The 16444-nt window shown below is 68.7% G+C and overlaps 3 protein-coding genes across 4 annotated transcripts; 2 read left to right on the forward strand and 1 right to left on the reverse strand.

Annotated features, from left to right (window-relative positions):
• Window positions 1–1262: 1262 nt before the first annotated feature.
• On the reverse strand, window positions 1263–6620 carry RGS11 (regulator of G protein signaling 11). Of its 2 annotated transcripts, none has more exons than XM_069809805.1 (17): window positions 6491–6620; window positions 5630–5726; window positions 5233–5283; window positions 5040–5146; window positions 4876–4927; window positions 4735–4793; window positions 4491–4567; window positions 4292–4373; window positions 4070–4138; window positions 3385–3408; window positions 3240–3301; window positions 2888–3001; window positions 2661–2776; window positions 2137–2224; window positions 1899–2037; window positions 1752–1834; window positions 1263–1680 (listed from the first exon to the last, which is right to left on the reverse strand). In XM_069809805.1, exons 1-17 carry the CDS (start codon window positions 6548–6550, stop codon window positions 1554–1556), a joined length of 1407 nt encoding a protein of 468 aa, XP_069665906.1. In that variant the 5' UTR covers window positions 6551–6620; the 3' UTR covers window positions 1263–1553. The 2 variants fall into 2 exon arrangements, with proteins under 2 accessions (XP_069665906.1, XP_069665905.1); XM_069809804.1 differs by having other exon boundaries at window positions 3385–3414.
• A 609-nt stretch (window positions 6621–7229) lies between these two features.
• ARHGDIG (Rho GDP dissociation inhibitor gamma) lies at window positions 7230–11576 on the forward strand. The gene is made up of 6 exons (XM_069809806.1): window positions 7230–7577; window positions 8781–8963; window positions 9979–10062; window positions 10139–10215; window positions 10870–10933; window positions 11030–11576. Exons 1-6 carry the CDS (start codon window positions 7505–7507, stop codon window positions 11227–11229), a joined length of 681 nt encoding a protein of 226 aa, XP_069665907.1. The 5' UTR covers window positions 7230–7504; the 3' UTR covers window positions 11230–11576.
• A 91-nt stretch (window positions 11577–11667) lies between these two features.
• On the forward strand, window positions 11668–15284 carry PDIA2 (protein disulfide isomerase family A member 2). The gene is made up of 11 exons (XM_069809324.1): window positions 11668–12064; window positions 12552–12758; window positions 13045–13178; window positions 13252–13389; window positions 13468–13584; window positions 13659–13784; window positions 13864–14058; window positions 14419–14539; window positions 14686–14867; window positions 14956–15042; window positions 15204–15284. Exons 1-11 carry the CDS (start codon window positions 11836–11838, stop codon window positions 15282–15284), a joined length of 1617 nt encoding a protein of 538 aa, XP_069665425.1. The 5' UTR covers window positions 11668–11835.
• The last annotated feature ends 1160 nt before the right edge of the window (window positions 15285–16444 follow it).

The raw sequence follows: 16444 nt of genomic DNA on the forward strand, positions 1-16444 counted from the left end.
CCCTTTTTGGGAGGGATCCAGGTGTCTTGGTGATGCTTTGATGGCTGAGCTGGCCATAGCTCTGCCCTGTCTTGCTGCAGGCAGGTGATGGACCGGGAGAATGGAGCATGTGGAGGGAGGCTGGAGTTAGATAACCAAGCTGGGCCAGCCCGTCCCTGCCCCCCGCCTGGGGCTCCCTGACCTGGTTTTACACCCCAGATTCCTGCTGCAGTCCATCAGCATGAAAATCTCATGCCGGGGCTTGGATTTGGATCAAGCCGGAGGGAGCCGCGTGGCAGGCGCTGTCTCCTGGAGCGTGGGACCATCTGTCGCTGCCTGGTGGCTGCCAGCACCAAGGTCCCAAGCTCCATCCTGTGACCGAGGCTCCCGCAGCTTCCTCTGCCCCAAGGCCTCTCTGTTTGCCCCAGCACTGAGCTGAGAAATAGCCCCTGCTCCGTGCTGGGAGTCCCGAGCTCTGTGGCAGGGAAGGATGCCGCAGTCCTGAGCATCCCAAGCATCCACGCTGTTTGTTAGCCAGGGTGCAGGCTGGCACTGCTTAGTCCATTGTGGGCTGGGGATGTCCCCAGCGTGCTCCACTCTGCGGGTCCCTGGGTGCACGCGGGGTGGTGGGCTTGGGGTCCGAGGCTGAGCACTGGCGGGTACCAGCCCCCCTCTCCTTTATATAACCACCAGCGTTAATCCCCCACAGCTGGGGCTTGGCTCCCGCGAAGAGAATAATCCTGCCGTGAGATCCTTGGCCTCTGCTCAGATTAATGGGCTGCGGGCAGGCAGAGTGGCTCAGCTGCCAGCCCTGCTCCTTGCGTGCCACTGCCAGCCCGCGGGGCCCTTGCAGCCTGGGTTTGTTGACCCATGGCACCTCTGGCCCCACTCGAAAGGCCTTTTTGTCCTCCCTGGGGGCTGTACATGGGTGTACAGGTGGCAGCAGCGTAACTGAGTGCCCTGAGTGCCAGCTCAGCCATGGCAGGAGGGCAGCGGGGGCTGCTGACGGCGTCTGGTTTTGCCCGTCAGAGCAAGCAGAGCTGTGGGTCGTGGCTGTGCCATGGGCACATATGCCTGGTCGTGTGTGTCCCCCCCACCTGGGATCTGCACCCTTGCTGGGTGCTGCAGGCAGGGGAGGGGGTTGCTGCCAGCCCAGGGGGGGACAGGACGCAGTCCAGCCCAGAGTGGCAGCCACCACCATGTGCACCCCCCACCGTGCAACCGCCTCCCTCGTTACCCCTCCCCGAAAACCATGGGAGCCACAGCGTTTCCCCATGGGGGCTTTATTGTCTTGTGCCCGGGGTGGGGGGCATGAGGAGGGGGTGATCCTGCACCAGGCCGGCTGGGTGCAGGCTCCCTGAGGGAGAAGGGGGTGCAGGGCCGTGAGTGGGGGCTGCAGTGGGGCCAGCCTGGCCCTGGGGGGGTTGCCAGGGTGGGGGCGTATGGCTTCTCTCCTTCAGTGCTACTGCCGGCAGGGTCCTGCGGCGGGGCTGGGGTGTGCTGGGTGGGGGGCTGCGGCCGAGCCGGAGGGTGCTGGGCCAGGGGGCTCCCATGTTGGAGGGGGACCGGGGCCCTCAGCTCTCCTCCTCGGGGACGGGGGCAGCCGCGGGACCCTTGCTCCTCTCCTCGGCATCGCCCGCGGGCAGGAGCAGGGCCGGGCTGGGGCTGGAGTGCCGCTGCTTGCGCATGAAGGGGAAGACCCTGTGGGCAGAGCAGGGTCAGCGCTGGTGGGGACCAGCCCAGCACCACGAGGGGCCGGCTCCTGCCCTCACCGCTTCTTGGTCTCCGGGGGGATGACAGCCTCGGCCAGGAGGTTCCTGTAGAGCTCCGACTTGAGGAACCGTGGGTAGGAGTCCTGGGAGAGCAGAGGTGTCAGGCTCCTGCCCAACCCAGCCCTGCCCAGCCCTGCCCTCACCCACCTTCTTCATCAGCATGTAGATGTGCATCTGGGCATCGTCCATCACGTAGCGATGGGGCGTCTTGATGCCCTCCAGCGTCCGCTCCATGGTCTTGCTGTCAATGTTCACCCACCGCGTGGCCCCAGGAGCCAGGAACTGCCTGGGGAGTCGCAGCCGGAGGTGAGCACCCGGCCCCGCAGCAGGACGTAGCACCGTGATGGCCTGGTCTCCCCCCAAACCCTCACCCCGCTCCACTCACTGGTAGATGGAGTCCACGATCTCAGTGATGCGGGACTGCTCCCCATAGCGCAGCTCCTCACATGCCTCCCAGAAGCTCAGGTTCTCAGCTGAGGAGGGGGACATGGCATTGGGGATGGGGACATCATCCCCAGGCCATCACTGCTGGGCCCACCGCCCAGCCAACTGTGGGGCCAAACCCCCTGGTATGGAGCCAGCTGCTGCAATGTGGGCTGGTGGGTCCAGGGATGCTGGGACGTGGCGGTAGGTCAGGGGGTGCAAGGATGTGGTGGTGGGTCAGGGGCTGCCAGGATAGGTTGGTCAAGGGGTGCTGGGATGTGGTGGTGGGTTTGGGGATGCCAGGGTGGGGCAGTGGGTTTGGTGTTGCCGGGACAGGGCAGTGGATTAAGTGGTACTGGGATATGGTGGTGGGTCTGGGGGTGCTGGGACAGGTTAGTGAGTCTGGGAGTGCCGGGATGGGATGATGGGTTTGGGGCTGCTGGGACAGGGCAATGGGTCAGGGGGTGCAGGGCTGCGGCTGCTCACCGCTGAACTCCTTCTTGAGGAAGTCAAGGAGCTGCGCCCGGCCCAGGGGGTCGGTGAGGAGCTCGCTGAAGTTGAAGCCCCAGCGCTCCACACGCAGCTTCGTGGGGGTCTGCACCCTGCGGGCGACACCGGCGTCAGGTCAGGCATGGCCCCATCCCCCCCTTGCACCCCGTGTATTGGGGTGGAGGGGGGAACAGGGGCTGGCAGCCCCCCCCGAGGGCGCTTACGTGGGGGCATTCATGGCCCAGTACGTGGTGTCGTCTGTGATCCAGGGGTTGCTGGGCAGGCAGCCGGACATGATGGGGTCGTGGGGCATGTACTGCTCATTGAACTTGATGTACCTGCCAGGGGCAGCGGCTGGAGGCGGCCAGGACCACCATCCCACCGCTGCCACCAGTCCCAGCCAACGCGGGGCTGTGCTTGGACTCTGAGATGACCATGGAGCCTTGGCTCTGCTCCCCACCAAGGGTGATAGCAGCACAGGCACTGTGGTGCCGGCAGCTGTCCGCAGGAATGTGGGTGCTCCTGTCACCCCAACAGGGACCCTGCCTGCAGCCGGGGCAGCTGCCAGTCACTCACCCCTCGAGGCAGATGGAGGACTTCACCCTGGTCCTGGCCATGGCCTTCCTGCAGTACTCGATCTGGGGCCAGGTGCAGGGGAGATGTCAGGGGTGCCCGGCAGCCCATGTCCCCAGGAGCCACCCCCGCCCCTCACCCCACTCACCTCCCGCTTGTAGTAATCCATGTTCTTGGTCTGCAAGAGATATGCAGGGCTGGGTGAGGGCATAGTGGGCTGGGACATTGTGCCACCAGCCCTGCCATCACCACCTTGGGCAAGGACCCAGGCATCCAGCCCCCATCCTCGTCCCGGCATCCCATGGCCATCCCTGTGGTCTCCAGCCTCATCCCCACACCCCTCATAGGATGAACCCCGGCATCCACCCCCCCCCCCCCACCCCAGTGTGGCACCAGCCCTGGGTTAGTGACACTTACGTGGGCACAGGACACGGCACATGGCGCAGAGAAGAGAAAGTGGGTGGTTAGTGAGGACAAGCTGGGGGGGGGGACACGACTGGGGCAGTGTTAGTGGGGCCACGACACAGGGAAGGGCCCAGCGGTGGCTGCGGGCACCCCGGGGTGCCAGGGCTCCCAGCAGAGTGGCTGCTCCATGGGGATTAGGGGTGCTGGCACAGAGGGGTGGTAGGTGCACGGGCAAACACATGGACCCCCTGGGGGGACAAGCTGGACACATAGATGTTAGCAGAGATGGGGCTCCCCGCCCTGCCAAAATATAGGCACAGCCTGAGGGGGAGGGGTGGCCAGGCACCCACCGGGGCAGCTCGGCACACGCGGGTGGCTGTGCCCTGTGTCCGCCAGCAGCCCCGGGGGTGCCCGGCCCCCCCACTCACCAGCTGGACACGAGTGGTGTGGCAGTTCCTGCGCTCAGGGCCCTGCTCCAGCACGTTGGGGGCTCCCGGCTGCAACGAGAGCATTGTGCCGGGGGCTGGCGGGAACCCCCACACTCCCCAGCCCCGCTCCCCGGGCCAGGGCTGTGCCTGGTGCCGGGGAGCTGCCCGGGGCTGCTGCACCCACCAGCCCGGCACCCCTCGCCCCCTCCAGCACATCCTCACCGGGGGCCGGTTGACGAGCCAGTACGCCTGCTCTTGGCAGTCAATGACGATGCGGTCGCCCTTCCGCCGCTGCTTGGCCGCCCTGCCCGTGCAAAGGCAGCGGGAAGGTGCTGGCACCCTGCCTGCCGTGGCACCCAAGGGTGCTCCATCCCCAGCGGCTCGCCAGGGTGCAGCGGTGCTGGGCCATGCCTGCACTCACCGAAGCTGCTCTCGTGCCTGCATCACCACAAAGTCCCACGTGTGGTTGATCCGCTTGTGCAGGAGGTTGTAGTTGTCCTGTGGCGGGTAGGCATGGCATGACACCCGGCCCCCTCGCCTGGCTCCGGGTCCCATCCCTGCTCCAGCAAAGGGAGAGCTGGTGCTGCCCCACGGGTGAGCCCCTGCTCCTGGGTGAGCTGAGACCTCCCCCAGCTCACCACAGGTGTGAGGAGGGCACCGCTCACCTTCTCGTGCTCGATCAGGTCACCCTGCCTGCGGATGTTCTTCTTGGCCAGGTAAATGGCTGCAAGAGGAGCGGTGGCACCTCAGGGGGGCCAGGAAGGGGCTGCAGCCTGTGCTGGTGCCGGCGGCACAGTGGCACCTACCGTAGTCCAGCTCCGTGGCTGGCCACTTGGTGCTGGTCCAGAAATAGGGGGTCTGCAGGGTCGGGAGGGGGAAGAGGCTGAGGTGGACGCTGTGGGGTGCGGTGGTGCCGAGCCGGGGGAGCCCTGAGGCTGCGGCAGTGCCCACACCGCCAGTGGGGCCGCACCTGGAAGCGGTAGGGTGACTCGTCCGCCCGCAGCACCAGGCTGTGGGGGTCTTTGAGGGGGTAGATGTAGCCGTGCTTCACGATGAGGTTGCCGAGGTGCAGCGACTCTGGAGGAGCGGAATCAGGGGCTGCATGGTGGCTCGGCAGTCCCGGTCGCCCCCACGGTGCCGGCCACCCGTGCCGGGGCACTCACCCTCCTCGGAGATGCCGTACTTCTGGATAAGCCACTCCACGATGTCGTTTCCTGGGGACCGAGGCAGCATTAGCGGGGTGCGATGGGGTCCCCCAGACCGGGCACGGGGAGGTTCCCAGGCTGAGGCACCCTAGCACGGCACAGCGGGTGCCGAGGGGGTCACACAGGGTGACGGGGGCCCTGCCAAGGACATGCTGGGCCGCCCGCCCTGGCGAGCGCCCGCCCCACTCAGCCGATGCATAATTGATCCCAGCTGCAGCGCTGAGCACCCGTTGGGTGCGGGGAGGCGAGCGGCGCAGGGCTGGGTGCCGGGTGCAGGACCGGGGCCACCGGGGGAGCGCCGGCATGCCTCCCCCACCCCACGCGCCTCGCAGGGCGCCCCGCCACGGGGACCTACCTGTCATGGCGTGGGGGATGACGGTGATGAGCAAGCGTTGGTTCCTCATCTTGATGCCCATGTCGGGGTCCTGCATGCTGACGATCATGCGCTCCATCTGCCGGGCAAGTGCCTGCCACGCTCAGCCCCCCGTCCGGGGGCACCGGGCCTGGGCACAGCCTGGCTCCCCCCGCCCTGACCCGGGGCACCCTGTGCCCAGCTCGGGGACAGCCTGGCAGCCTGCAGCTGGACCTGGGCACCCCGTGCCTGGAGCGGGGACAGCCTGGCACCCCACAGCTGGACCTGGGACACCCAGCAGCCGGGCGAGCGTGCGATGCCGGAGGTGCAGGCACCCATCCTCTGGGCATCCCTGGGCCGGGGAGCCCCGGTTTTGGGGAGCAAGCTCTGCCGGGGCTGCGGCAGCACCCCGGGCCGGCGGGCAGGGGCTGAGCACGCAGCTCCGGGGCGCTGCCCGTGGGTGTCCCCGCGTGGGGCGGTGGCCGGTGCCCCGTGGCGCGGCCGGGGTGATGCCCGCTGTCCCGCGGTACGCTGGGTGGTGCTGGTACCCGGCCCCGGCGACCCCGACGCCCGTGCCGCCGGCGGTGCCCGGTCCCCGACGCCCGCGTTGCCCAGCGCAGTGCCGGTGCCCGGTCCCCACGGTCCCCGCGGTGCCCGGTCCCCGCGGTGCCGATGCCCGGTCCCCACAGTCCCAGCGCCAGGTGCCCTCGGCACGCCGTCCCCACGGCGCTCAGCGCCCGGTCCCCGCGGTGCCCGCCGCCCGTGCCGCCTGCGGTGCCCGGCGCGGTGCCGTGTGCCCGCCGCCCGGTCCCGGCGCGGTGCCCGCTCCCCGTGGGGCCGGGGCCGGGGCCGGGGCCGGCTCACCTTGCGCAGACAGGGCATCTGGAGGCGGGGGTGCCGGCCGCGGGGGCCGCCGATGGTCATCGCGGGTGCGCGCCCCGCGCCGCGCCGCTCCGCCCTGCCCCGCCCTGCCCCGCCCCGCCCCGCCCCCGGCCCCGCCCCGCGCCCCCCACCCTCCCCCGCGCCCCCCCCGGCGGCTGCCGCCGGCTGCGCCGGGCGCCCCGACGGGCACCCCGCTACGGGCGCCCCCGAGCCCCGGCCCCGGTAGCCGGGACCAGCCCTCGTCCTGCCCGCCGGTCCCCAGGGCCCGGCCCCGCTGGGGCCCGGCGCCCCCCCCCTCCCCTGTCCCGGCCGGGTCGGGGGAGCGCAGGGCTGGCCCCGGGCCCCCGGGGGTGCGTGCCCTGGCTGACCCGGTGGGCTGCCGGGTGCAGGCGGGCGTGTGTCTGTGTGTGTGTGTTTGTGGGGGGGAACCACGGCGGCTGTCGGACTGGCTGCGCGGGCAGGGTGTGGGCAGGGCACGGGCAGGGTGCGGGCAGCGCGGGGTGAAGTGCGGGCAGGGCGCGGGCAGCGCGTTGAGGGTCCAGCGGGCTGCCCGCGGGGCGCGCGCGGGGCGGAGCGGCCCCTTGCCGGGTGCGGGCAGGGCGCGGGCAGGGAGCGGGCAGCGCGGGCGGGCGCTGCGCGGGCGCGCACGGCGGATGAGCTCACTGCAGTCTCGCCGCCCATGAGCGGCGGGGCTGGAGCCGCCCGGCGCCGAGGGGCGGGGGCGGGCGGGGGCGGGCAGCGGAGCCGCCGCGTCTGCGGGAGCCGCCGCCGCCGCCGCCGCCGCCCCGCCGGGCAGCGCCGGGGGAGCGCAGCGGGGAGCGCCCGGGGGAGCGCGGCGGGAGCAGCCGGCACCGGCGAACGCGGCGGCAGCGGGCGGGAGGAGCGCGGCCGCGGGCCCCGGCGGCAGCCGGCGATACCGGCGAGAGCCGCGCCCCGGGCCCCGGCAGCGGCCGCCCCGCCCGGCCCCGGGGGCGCCGGGCCCGGCCCGGCCCGGCCATGCTCGGCCTGGACGTGTGCGAGGCCGGCGGGCAGCTGCTGGAGCTGCTCTGGCTGGCGCTGTGCTACCGAGGTGAGCGGCGGCGGGCCGGGGCCGGGGCGGGAGGCGGCGGGGGGGGGGGGGGGCATCGCCCGGGCGTGCCCCGGGGGCGGGCATCGCCTGCCGGCCCCGGGGTGGGCATCGCTCCGGGCCGGGGGAGCGTGGCCCCGGGGTCCCCAACAGGTGAGCGTCCCCCCGAGCGCCCGGTGCGTTGCCGAGCGAGCATCCCCCTCTCCCGCCACGTCCCCGGGGACCGGAGCATCCCGCAGGGGCGGGGAGCACCCCCACCCCCCCCCGGCGCCCCCTCCACCTCGCAGCCCGGCCTGCGGCACCCAGCGCACCCGCCGTGTCCCGCCACCCGTGCGGGGCTGGGCGAGCCCTTGGGCGGCCGCATCCCTGGGCTGGGAGCCAGCGTGGCCGGGTGCCGCACGCTGCCGTGACAGCCGGGGGGATGCAGGGGCCTTTGCTGGGGGTCCGGAGGTGCAGCGGGGGCACCGCTCCGTGGCCCGGTCGCCGCCGCTGTCCCGGAGACCCGCACAGCTGGCCCTGCGGCCCTGGGGGGGGCTTGAGCGTGGTGGCCCCTGCCCCAGGCTGCGTCCCCAGCGTGTCCCCGGGGATGGGGTTTCCAGGGCCTTTGGGGAGCTCAGGGCTTGCAGGCAGAAGGGCGGGGGGGCAGGGCAGAGGCAGGGGCCGTGGGGACATCACCTGCCCTTGTGCCCCCCGGCAGCCTGGCACCCACCGGAGCCTCCGTTTGCCCCAGAGCTGTTATTTTTTCCTTGCAGCCGCTGGTGGTTTGGGTTTGGCGTGGGAGGTGGGGCTGGGGGCTGCCCAGCAGGGTTGGAGGGGGCCACGGGGCGGTGACAAGGACCCCTCCGGGTGACAGGGCACGAAGGGCGCCTGCGGGCCGCGGCAGGCTGCAGACACCCCCCCGGACTGCGCACACCATGTAGGCACCGGCGTGTCTTGCTCCATGACCATGTGGAAATGCAGCCGGCAGCAACACCTCGGGTCTCACCTGTGCCATTGGGCCCCCGGGGACAGAGAGCCTGACGGCGTCCCCACGGCCCCAAGCAGGGGGGACAACTCGGCTGCCCCATGGGGGATTGCCCACATCCATTCGTGGCGTGTCCCAGCTCAGCCACCCACCGCCCACCAGTGCCTGCATGTCAGGGAGTGGGGGGGTGTCCCCCGGGGTGTCCCCAGGGCGGCAGGACTGCCACTGCCTGTCCCCCGCAGACATCATGGCTGACAAGGAGGGGGTGACGCTGTCGCTGGAGGAGGAGGAGGATGCCGACGTGGCCCTGGCGTACAAGACGCCGGAGAAGAAGAGCCTGCGGGAGATCCAGGAGCTGGACCCCGGGGACGAGAGCCTGCGGAAGTACAAGCAGGCGCTGCTGGGTGCCATCCCTGCCATCGTGGGTAAGGCAGGGGGCTGCCTGCCGGGGCTGGGCACCGCAGCACGGTGATGCAGCCTCAGCAGACGCAGGGAGCTCAGGCATCCCCAGCACCCATGGGGTATCCCCATCAGGGAGGGTGCGTCCCGGCTGGCATCGCCTGTGGGTGCTGCCTGTGCCCCCCACCTGCGGAGACCTCAGCATCCCCCTGCCGACAGGGTAACGGCTGCCCGGGGACCCCGGTTGCCTTGGTTACGGGATCACCACCGCAGTTTCCATAGGAACGGTTACAAGGGACCGGGAAATTCATTGGGATGACAGAGACAAGCGAGCAGCAGCCGCTGGGGCCCGGGTGGCACAGCTGTCGGTGCCCAGACAATGCCCCCCCGCTCCCCATGGCATCCACCCCAGCCCGGGGTGGCCCTCTGTGTCTGCGGGGCCTGGGCCAGGCTGGGGTGCTCCACGGGCCCAGCACCCTGGTGCACTGGCTGATGGATGCATGACAGCTGGGGGGGGTGTGTGTGCGTGTGTGTGCGCAAGTTGGTGAGGTGCGTGCAAGCCAGTGGAGTGCACGATGGTGTGTGTGCAAGCTCGGGGGGGGTGCAGGCTGATGGGGTGCAAGTGGTCTGGTAGAGTGCAACTGCTGATGGGGTGCAGGTTGGGCTGTCGGGGTGAATTAGACCAGTGCCTGCCTCAAGGGACGCCTTTGCCTGCACATGCTGCCTCCCACCCCCACCCTTGGCCCACTCCCAAGCCAGGGAGCATCGCACCCCGGGAGATACCCGTGACTGGGCACTTCTTTAAACGTGATCTTACCCCAAAAGCGTTGATGCCAATGTTGGGGCTGGCCTGAGATGCCTCCGGTCTCCTGCGCCCTGCCCAGCACTCGCTGACTCCTAACGCCCCCACCACGGACACCGTGGCCCTTCATGCCGTTGCAGGGGGCGTGGGCAGCCCCCCGGCTGCGCTGGGATGGAGGTGCTGGTGGTGGTGGGGTGGGCACAGGTGGGTAAGGTCTGCGCCCTGCCGCTTGTCCTTAGATGCCAGCGTGCCCAACGTGCAGGTGACGAGGCTCACCCTGATGTGCGAGCAGGCGCCGGGGCCCATCACCATGGACCTGACAGGTGAGCAGTGGGAGCACCCATGGGAGGAGGAGGAGGAGGAAGGGGTGCTGAGCTGATGGGCCATCTCCCCGCGCAGGAGACCTGGAGGTGCTGCGGGGCCGGGCCTTTGTGCTGAAGGAGGGGGTGGACTACAGGGTCAAGGTGTCCTTCAAGGTGAGGTGGGCGTGTGGTGCCCTGTGCCTGCTGGCTGGGCACAGCCCTGCTGCCCTCGCACCCTGAGGTCCCTGTCCCATGGGGTTCCTGCTGCCACCCGTGGGTCTCTGCTGCCCCAGGGTCCCTGCCACTCGGAGTCCCTGCTGCCTTGGGGCATCTGCCCCTTGCCCGTAGGGTCTGTGCCCCTCTGGGGGTCCCTGCCACCTTGGGGCATCTGCCCCTCACCCCTAGGGTCCCTGCCCAGCCTGAGGTCCCTGCCCACCCTGGGAATACTTGCTGCCCCCAACATCACTGACACACCAGGGTGCCTGCCACCCCAGGGTCTCTACTACTCTCAGACGTCCCAGCCACGTTGGGTCCCTGCCTTTCCCAGGGGTCCCTGAAGGTCCCTGCCCATCCTGGGGGGGTGGGGGCTGTCCCTGCCATTTCAGGGTCCCTGTCCCTCTTGGGGGTCCCTGCCACCCCGGGGTCCCTGCCACCCTTGATGCTGCTCAATGCCCAATCCTGACCAAGAGGCTGGATCCTGGGGGGGGGAGGGGGGTGTCAGGATGGGTAGGTGACCCCCCCGCCCCCAAGACCAGGGGTCCCCAGGGCGGTGGTGGGGGCACCATGCAGTAGGGCAGTGCCCATGGTGCCCCTGCCTTCTGCCCGCAGGTGAACAGGGAGATCGTCTGTGGGCTGCGGTGCCTGCACCTCACCTACCGCCGGGGCCGGCCAGGTGAGTGGGGTCGGGGGGCTGGACGGGGTGGGGGAGGTGGGGGTGCGCGCCACCCTGGCCCCGCTCACCCACCCCTCCTCTCCCCTTCTTGCCCAGTGGACCGCGACGTCTTCATGGTGGGCAGCTATGCGCCGCGGGCCGAGGAGTACGAGGTGGTGACGCCGGCGGAGGAGGCTCCGCGGGGCTGGCTGGCACGGGGCTCCTACCGCGTCCGCTCCCTCGTCACCGACGATGACAAGATGGAGCATCTCTCCTGGGAGTGGGGCCTCTGCATAAAGAAGGCCTGGGAGGACTGACCCCCCCATCCTCACACCGGCTCCCCCCCCACCTGCCAGCTTGGGGACGTGGTGCCTGCCATCCCGGGGGACCCCTCGCCGGCACCACCGCGCTTGCCCTGGTCGTGTGAAGGGTTGGGGGGGGGGGGGTCCCTTAGCGAGTGGGCACCTGCAGTCGTGGTCTTCGCAACCAAAGTTATTTTTAATTGCTGTTTTTTTTTAAATACCGACGCCCGCCCGGTCCTCATGGCATCCCCATTACTGGGGCCGGGGCCATGACCCTGCCGTGGCGGCACCGTGCCCGGCTACCCGCCCAGTTGCAGGCTGTGCTCTTCCATCGCCATTAAACCCTACAGACTGGTCTCTTACTGGTGTGTCTGTGCCCTCATCGCCTCTGCCTGCCCCCCTCCCCACCCCCCCCATATCCATATGCCTGTCCCTGTCCTGCTGGCAGGGCCGGGTCCTGCTGTGGGGACGGGTGGCTGGAAAACACCCACCTGGTCCCAGCGCCTTATCGGCGGTGCTGGGCAGCCAGTAGCGGAGGGACACGAGCCCCAGGGGACTGGCACCACCCGCCCCGGGGCCCTTATCTGCGTCCTCTCCCCCCGGGGCACCGGCTTTGGCACCATGCGGGGCTGTGGGGCCCGGCTGGTTTGGCTGCTGGTGCTGTCGCTGGTCTGGCTGGGCCCGGCGTTGGGGGGTGAGGAGGAGGATGGGGAGGGGGTGGTGGAGGAGGAGGAGAAGGAAGAAGAAGTGCTCTCAGATGAGCTCAAGGAGGAGGACGGCGTCCTGGTGCTCCATGAGCACAACTTTGCCCGTGCCCTGAGCGAGCACCGGCTGCTGCTGGTGGAGTTCTGTAAGTGCCCCCACCGCGGGCAGGGCTGTGGGCAGGGGCGTGTGTGGGGGGGTGGGTGTTGGCGGGGACGTGGGGCAGGGAATATGGGCAGGGGGTCCAGGCCAGGGGCGCGGGTGTGGGCAGAAGCAGATGTATGAGAATGGGTCCCAGGATGGGAGGCTGGGGGGTGTGGGCAAGGGGCAAGGCTGTGGGTCAGAGGGGCAGGGCCACAGGGCACGGCTTGTGACAGGGCAGGGGTACGGGGCACGGGATGGGCACAGGGACATGGAGCGGGGACACGAGCAGAGGCATGGGGTGGGGGACACGGTGGGGCTGTGGGATGTGGGCCCTGGCGCAGGGGACGTGGGCAGGGGCACGAGCTGGAGCCCAACAACCTCACGCAGCCGTTCTGTGCCCCGGCCCCTCGCTGAGTCCACCCTGGGGACCGGGGACACCCCAGAGGTGTCCCAGGGCTGTCCCTACCACCAATGCTGTCCCCTGCCCACAGACGCGCCGTGGTGTGGGCACTGCCAGCGGCTGGCACCTGCCTTTGCCCAGGCAGCTGCCACACTGAGGAACGAGTCTAGCCTGGCACGGCTGGGCAAGGTGGATGCCACGGCACAGGCAGCCCTGGCCAATGAGTTTGGCATCACCTCCTACCCCACGCTCAAGCTCTTCCGTGATGGCAACCGCACCCACCCCCTCGCCTACACCGGTAGGGCTGCGGCACAGCGTGATGGCCATGGCTTCCGTCGTGGGCGATGCCACGATGGGTGCTGGGGCGCAAGGATGGGTGGCAGGGGGTGATGGTGAGAAGGCTGGCGATGCCCTGATGGGGGGAGTTGCAGGGTGGTGATGGTGGGTGGGTGACAGCGTGGCGATGGTGCATGGGGTGATGGTAGGTGGGGGCTGATGGCACATGGTGGGGTGCAACGGGGGGAGAGCGGCAGCCCACTGAGGGGTGGCCAGGGTGACGGTGGGGGCCCCGCTCCGCGTGGCAGGCCAAATGGATGCCAAGGGCATCGTGCGCTGGATGCGGCGTCGGGCCGGCCCCAGTGCCACGCTGCTGCAGGACGCCGATGCTGCCGCCGCCTTCATCAGCTCCCAGGACTTGGTGGTCGTCGGCTTCTTCAAGGTGGGCTGGGGTGGGCGGGGGCCAGTTCGGGGCCGTGGCCGTGACCATGGCTGCTCATGGGGTGGCTGCGCAGGACCTGGGGGGTGAGGCAGCCCAGGCATTTTACGAGGTGGCTGGCGAGATGGTGGACGTGCCATTCGGTGTGGCCGAGGCGGCTGAGCTCTTCCAGGCATACGGGCTGTCGGCTGACACCGTCTGCCTCTTCAAGAAGGTAAGGGTGTGGCAGGGGTTTGGGGGGGGGGGGCCATCGTGGGACCCCCCCAGCCCTCATGGACCCCCACCCTGGCAGTTCGATGAGGGACGGACAGACTTCCCCGTGGACCCGGTGCGGGGGCTGGACACAGCTGAGCTCACCCAGCTGCTTCGTGTCCACAGCCTGGAGCTGGTGATGGAATTCTCCAATGAGGTACGGCCTGTCCCCATCCCTGTCCCCACAAGGGCCATGGCCCACCCCCCCCTCACCCTCCTCCTCCTCTTCAGACCTCCGACCAGATCTTCAGTGCCAAGATCCCCCACCACATGCTGCTCTTCCTCAACAAGTCGTCATCAGCGCAGCTGACGCTGCGGGATGGCTTTCGGGTGGCCGCTGGCACCTTCCGAGGCAAGGTGAGGAGGTCCCACTGTGGGGATGGGGGGGGGGTGTCTGTGGGGCACCCCAGCCTCAGTGTCACCATCTCCTGCCCAGGTGCTCTTCGTGGTGGTGGATGTGACCGGGTATGGCGCTGACGTCCTGCCCTTCTTTGGCCTGACACCTGCCGATGCCCCCACCCTGCGCTTAGTCAAGATGGAGAACAACCGCAAATACCGGATGGACCAGGACACCTTCTCGGACACAGCCATACGCACCTTTGTCCAAGCTGTGCTGGATGGCAAGGTGAAGGTGAGGGATGTGGCACCGTGCCAGCCAGTACCAAGGATGCTTCCCTGTGGTGAGCAGTGGGCTGTTAACTCTGAAGCCTAATGATGGCAGTTGTGTGGTGAACACCACCCACCTGCTTGCTGATGCTCGTGCTGCCAGGCCTGAAGATTTGGGGGATTGTTACGGGAAAGGAGGCAGAAGACCATAGATGCGGAGACACACAGAGCTGGGATGGTGGCAGAGGGGCAGAGGTTGTTCAAAAGGCAGCACAGGAGCACCCCTGGCTGCACACTGAGGGCCCCCTGCCCTGGCCCGCACTGTGCCCTATGGGGCCCTGGCACCGCTCAGCCCAGGCTGTGGCCATCCTGGCTGTCCCCACAGCCCCACCTGATGAGCGCGGAGCCTCCCGAAGACTGGGACACACGGCCCGTTAAAGTTCTGGTGGGGAAGACCTTCGAGCAGGTGGCGTTTGATGAGACCAAGAACGTTTTTGTCAAGTTCTGTAAGTGCCAGGGCTGCCTGCGGCCCTTCCCGAGCTCTGCCATGGGACTCAGCCCCCGGCCCTGTCCCCGACTCCTCACCTGGGGGATGCCGCACCTGGACCCCTGGCCCCCCGGCTCATCCCCCGGCACTGTGCCTATCCCATAGATGCACCGTGGTGCTCCCACTGCCAGGCGATGGCAGCTGCCTGGGAGGAGCTGGGTGAGCGCTACAAGGACCACGAGGACATCGTCATCGCTGAGTTGGACGCCATGGCCAACGAGCTGGAGAACATCACCATCAAAGGCTTCCCCACCCTGCACTACTTCCCCGCGGGGCCGGGCAGAAAGGTAGGTGGGGGCACTCATGGGGCCACCCTGGCTCTGCCAGCACCCAGATGGGGTGACCCCTCGTCCCCCTTCCATCCCGTGGCTCCAGATGGTCGAGTACAAAAGCGCCCGAGACGTGGAGACCTTCTCCAAGTTCCTGGAAAATGGGGGAACGCTGCCCGAGGAGCCGCCTGTGGTGAGTGCTGTCCCCCCCCCGCCCCCCCAAAGGCCAGAGACACCCACCCACCCCGGGGTGGCCCCCAGCCTCTGCTGGGCAGGGAGACGGATCCTGCAGGATAGGGACAGGGACAGGCAGGGGCTGTGTGTCTGTCTATGCCTCACTGCTGCCTTCTCCAGGTGCCCAAGACCCCCGAGAACAGCACGGGCAGGGAGGAACCCAGTCTGCTTGGGACGGCCGAATCCCGGGATGAGCTGTGAGCCCTGTGCCGCTCGGGTGCGTGCTATAAACAACCTGGAAACGATGCGGGCTCTGGTCTGTGTCTGTGTCTCCACAGCACCGCGGAATGCACATCTTGGGGAGCACCCACATGTCCTGGGGACAGAGCAGGGCTGACGATGGGCAGAGCCCCCACTACCGCAGGGCAGCTTGGCCCTGGGCCCCCGTGGAAGGGGGTGCTGAGCCAGCACGGCCTCATGTGTGCCACAGCGCTCATCGTGGCAGCCCTGCGATGACAGGGGGTGGCCAAGGCTGTGGAGGACAGGGCCCTGGGGCTGGGCTGGACCTCGTGCTGGGCTGCCGGGGTGCAGGTGATGGGGGAACCAGCCAGGCTCTCTCCCTCGTGGCTCACAGGCAGCCCTCCCACTGCAGGGCTCCACAGTCGTGTACCAGCCCCAGGGGAGCGCCAGGAGCTGCTGTCACAGCCAGGGAAGGCAAGAAGAGCCCAACACGGGGCTCCACACGCTCCTTTTAAGCCTGGCTCGCAGCCTCTAGGACCCCCCCAGCATCCCCTCCAAACTCTGGCACCATCCCCTCTCCCCTGGGCCTGCTGATCCCAGACCCTGGGCGATTCCTCCAGGGGCAACATGTTGGTCGCCTGGGGCCAGGACCTGCCCGGCCACCCCTCCAGGCAGCCCACAGCTGCCCCAGCCCCACCATGTGCCCAGGCCCTTTGCCTGACCTGCCCCATCCTCCGGCCACTCCAGCAGGCTGCCGGGGGCCCGGGTGCCTTCTCCGCGGGGAAGGAAGAAAGCAGCAGGCGGTGGGACGTGGGGTTTTATTTCATTTTATCCAAGTACCTTTGAAAAGATCATTGTACAAGTCAGCACATGAGAATGCAGAGGAGATGTCGCCGGGGCTGCGCGGCCGCTGTACATATTTACAGGGGACCCCCTGAGAAAAAAAGGGGGAGACGGAAATCCCAGGCATGTTAACAACCTCACCAGACACAACACCATCAGAACTTAAAAAAACAGGGAGGAAAACCGCTCATAACGTTGTTCCCGGGCTGAAAACGATTGCGGATTTTTGCTGGACTTCATGTAGCGTATAGGCAAGTCACAGAACCATGTTTTAAAGGCACTCGGTGACATATAAAACAGGGTGAGTCGCATTCTGGCGTGGTGCCCCAGGGTCCCCG

Source organism: Haliaeetus albicilla, chromosome 22 (genome assembly GCF_947461875.1).
Source record: "Haliaeetus albicilla chromosome 22, bHalAlb1.1, whole genome shotgun sequence".
NCBI classification, from domain to species: domain Eukaryota; kingdom Metazoa; phylum Chordata; class Aves; order Accipitriformes; family Accipitridae; genus Haliaeetus; species Haliaeetus albicilla.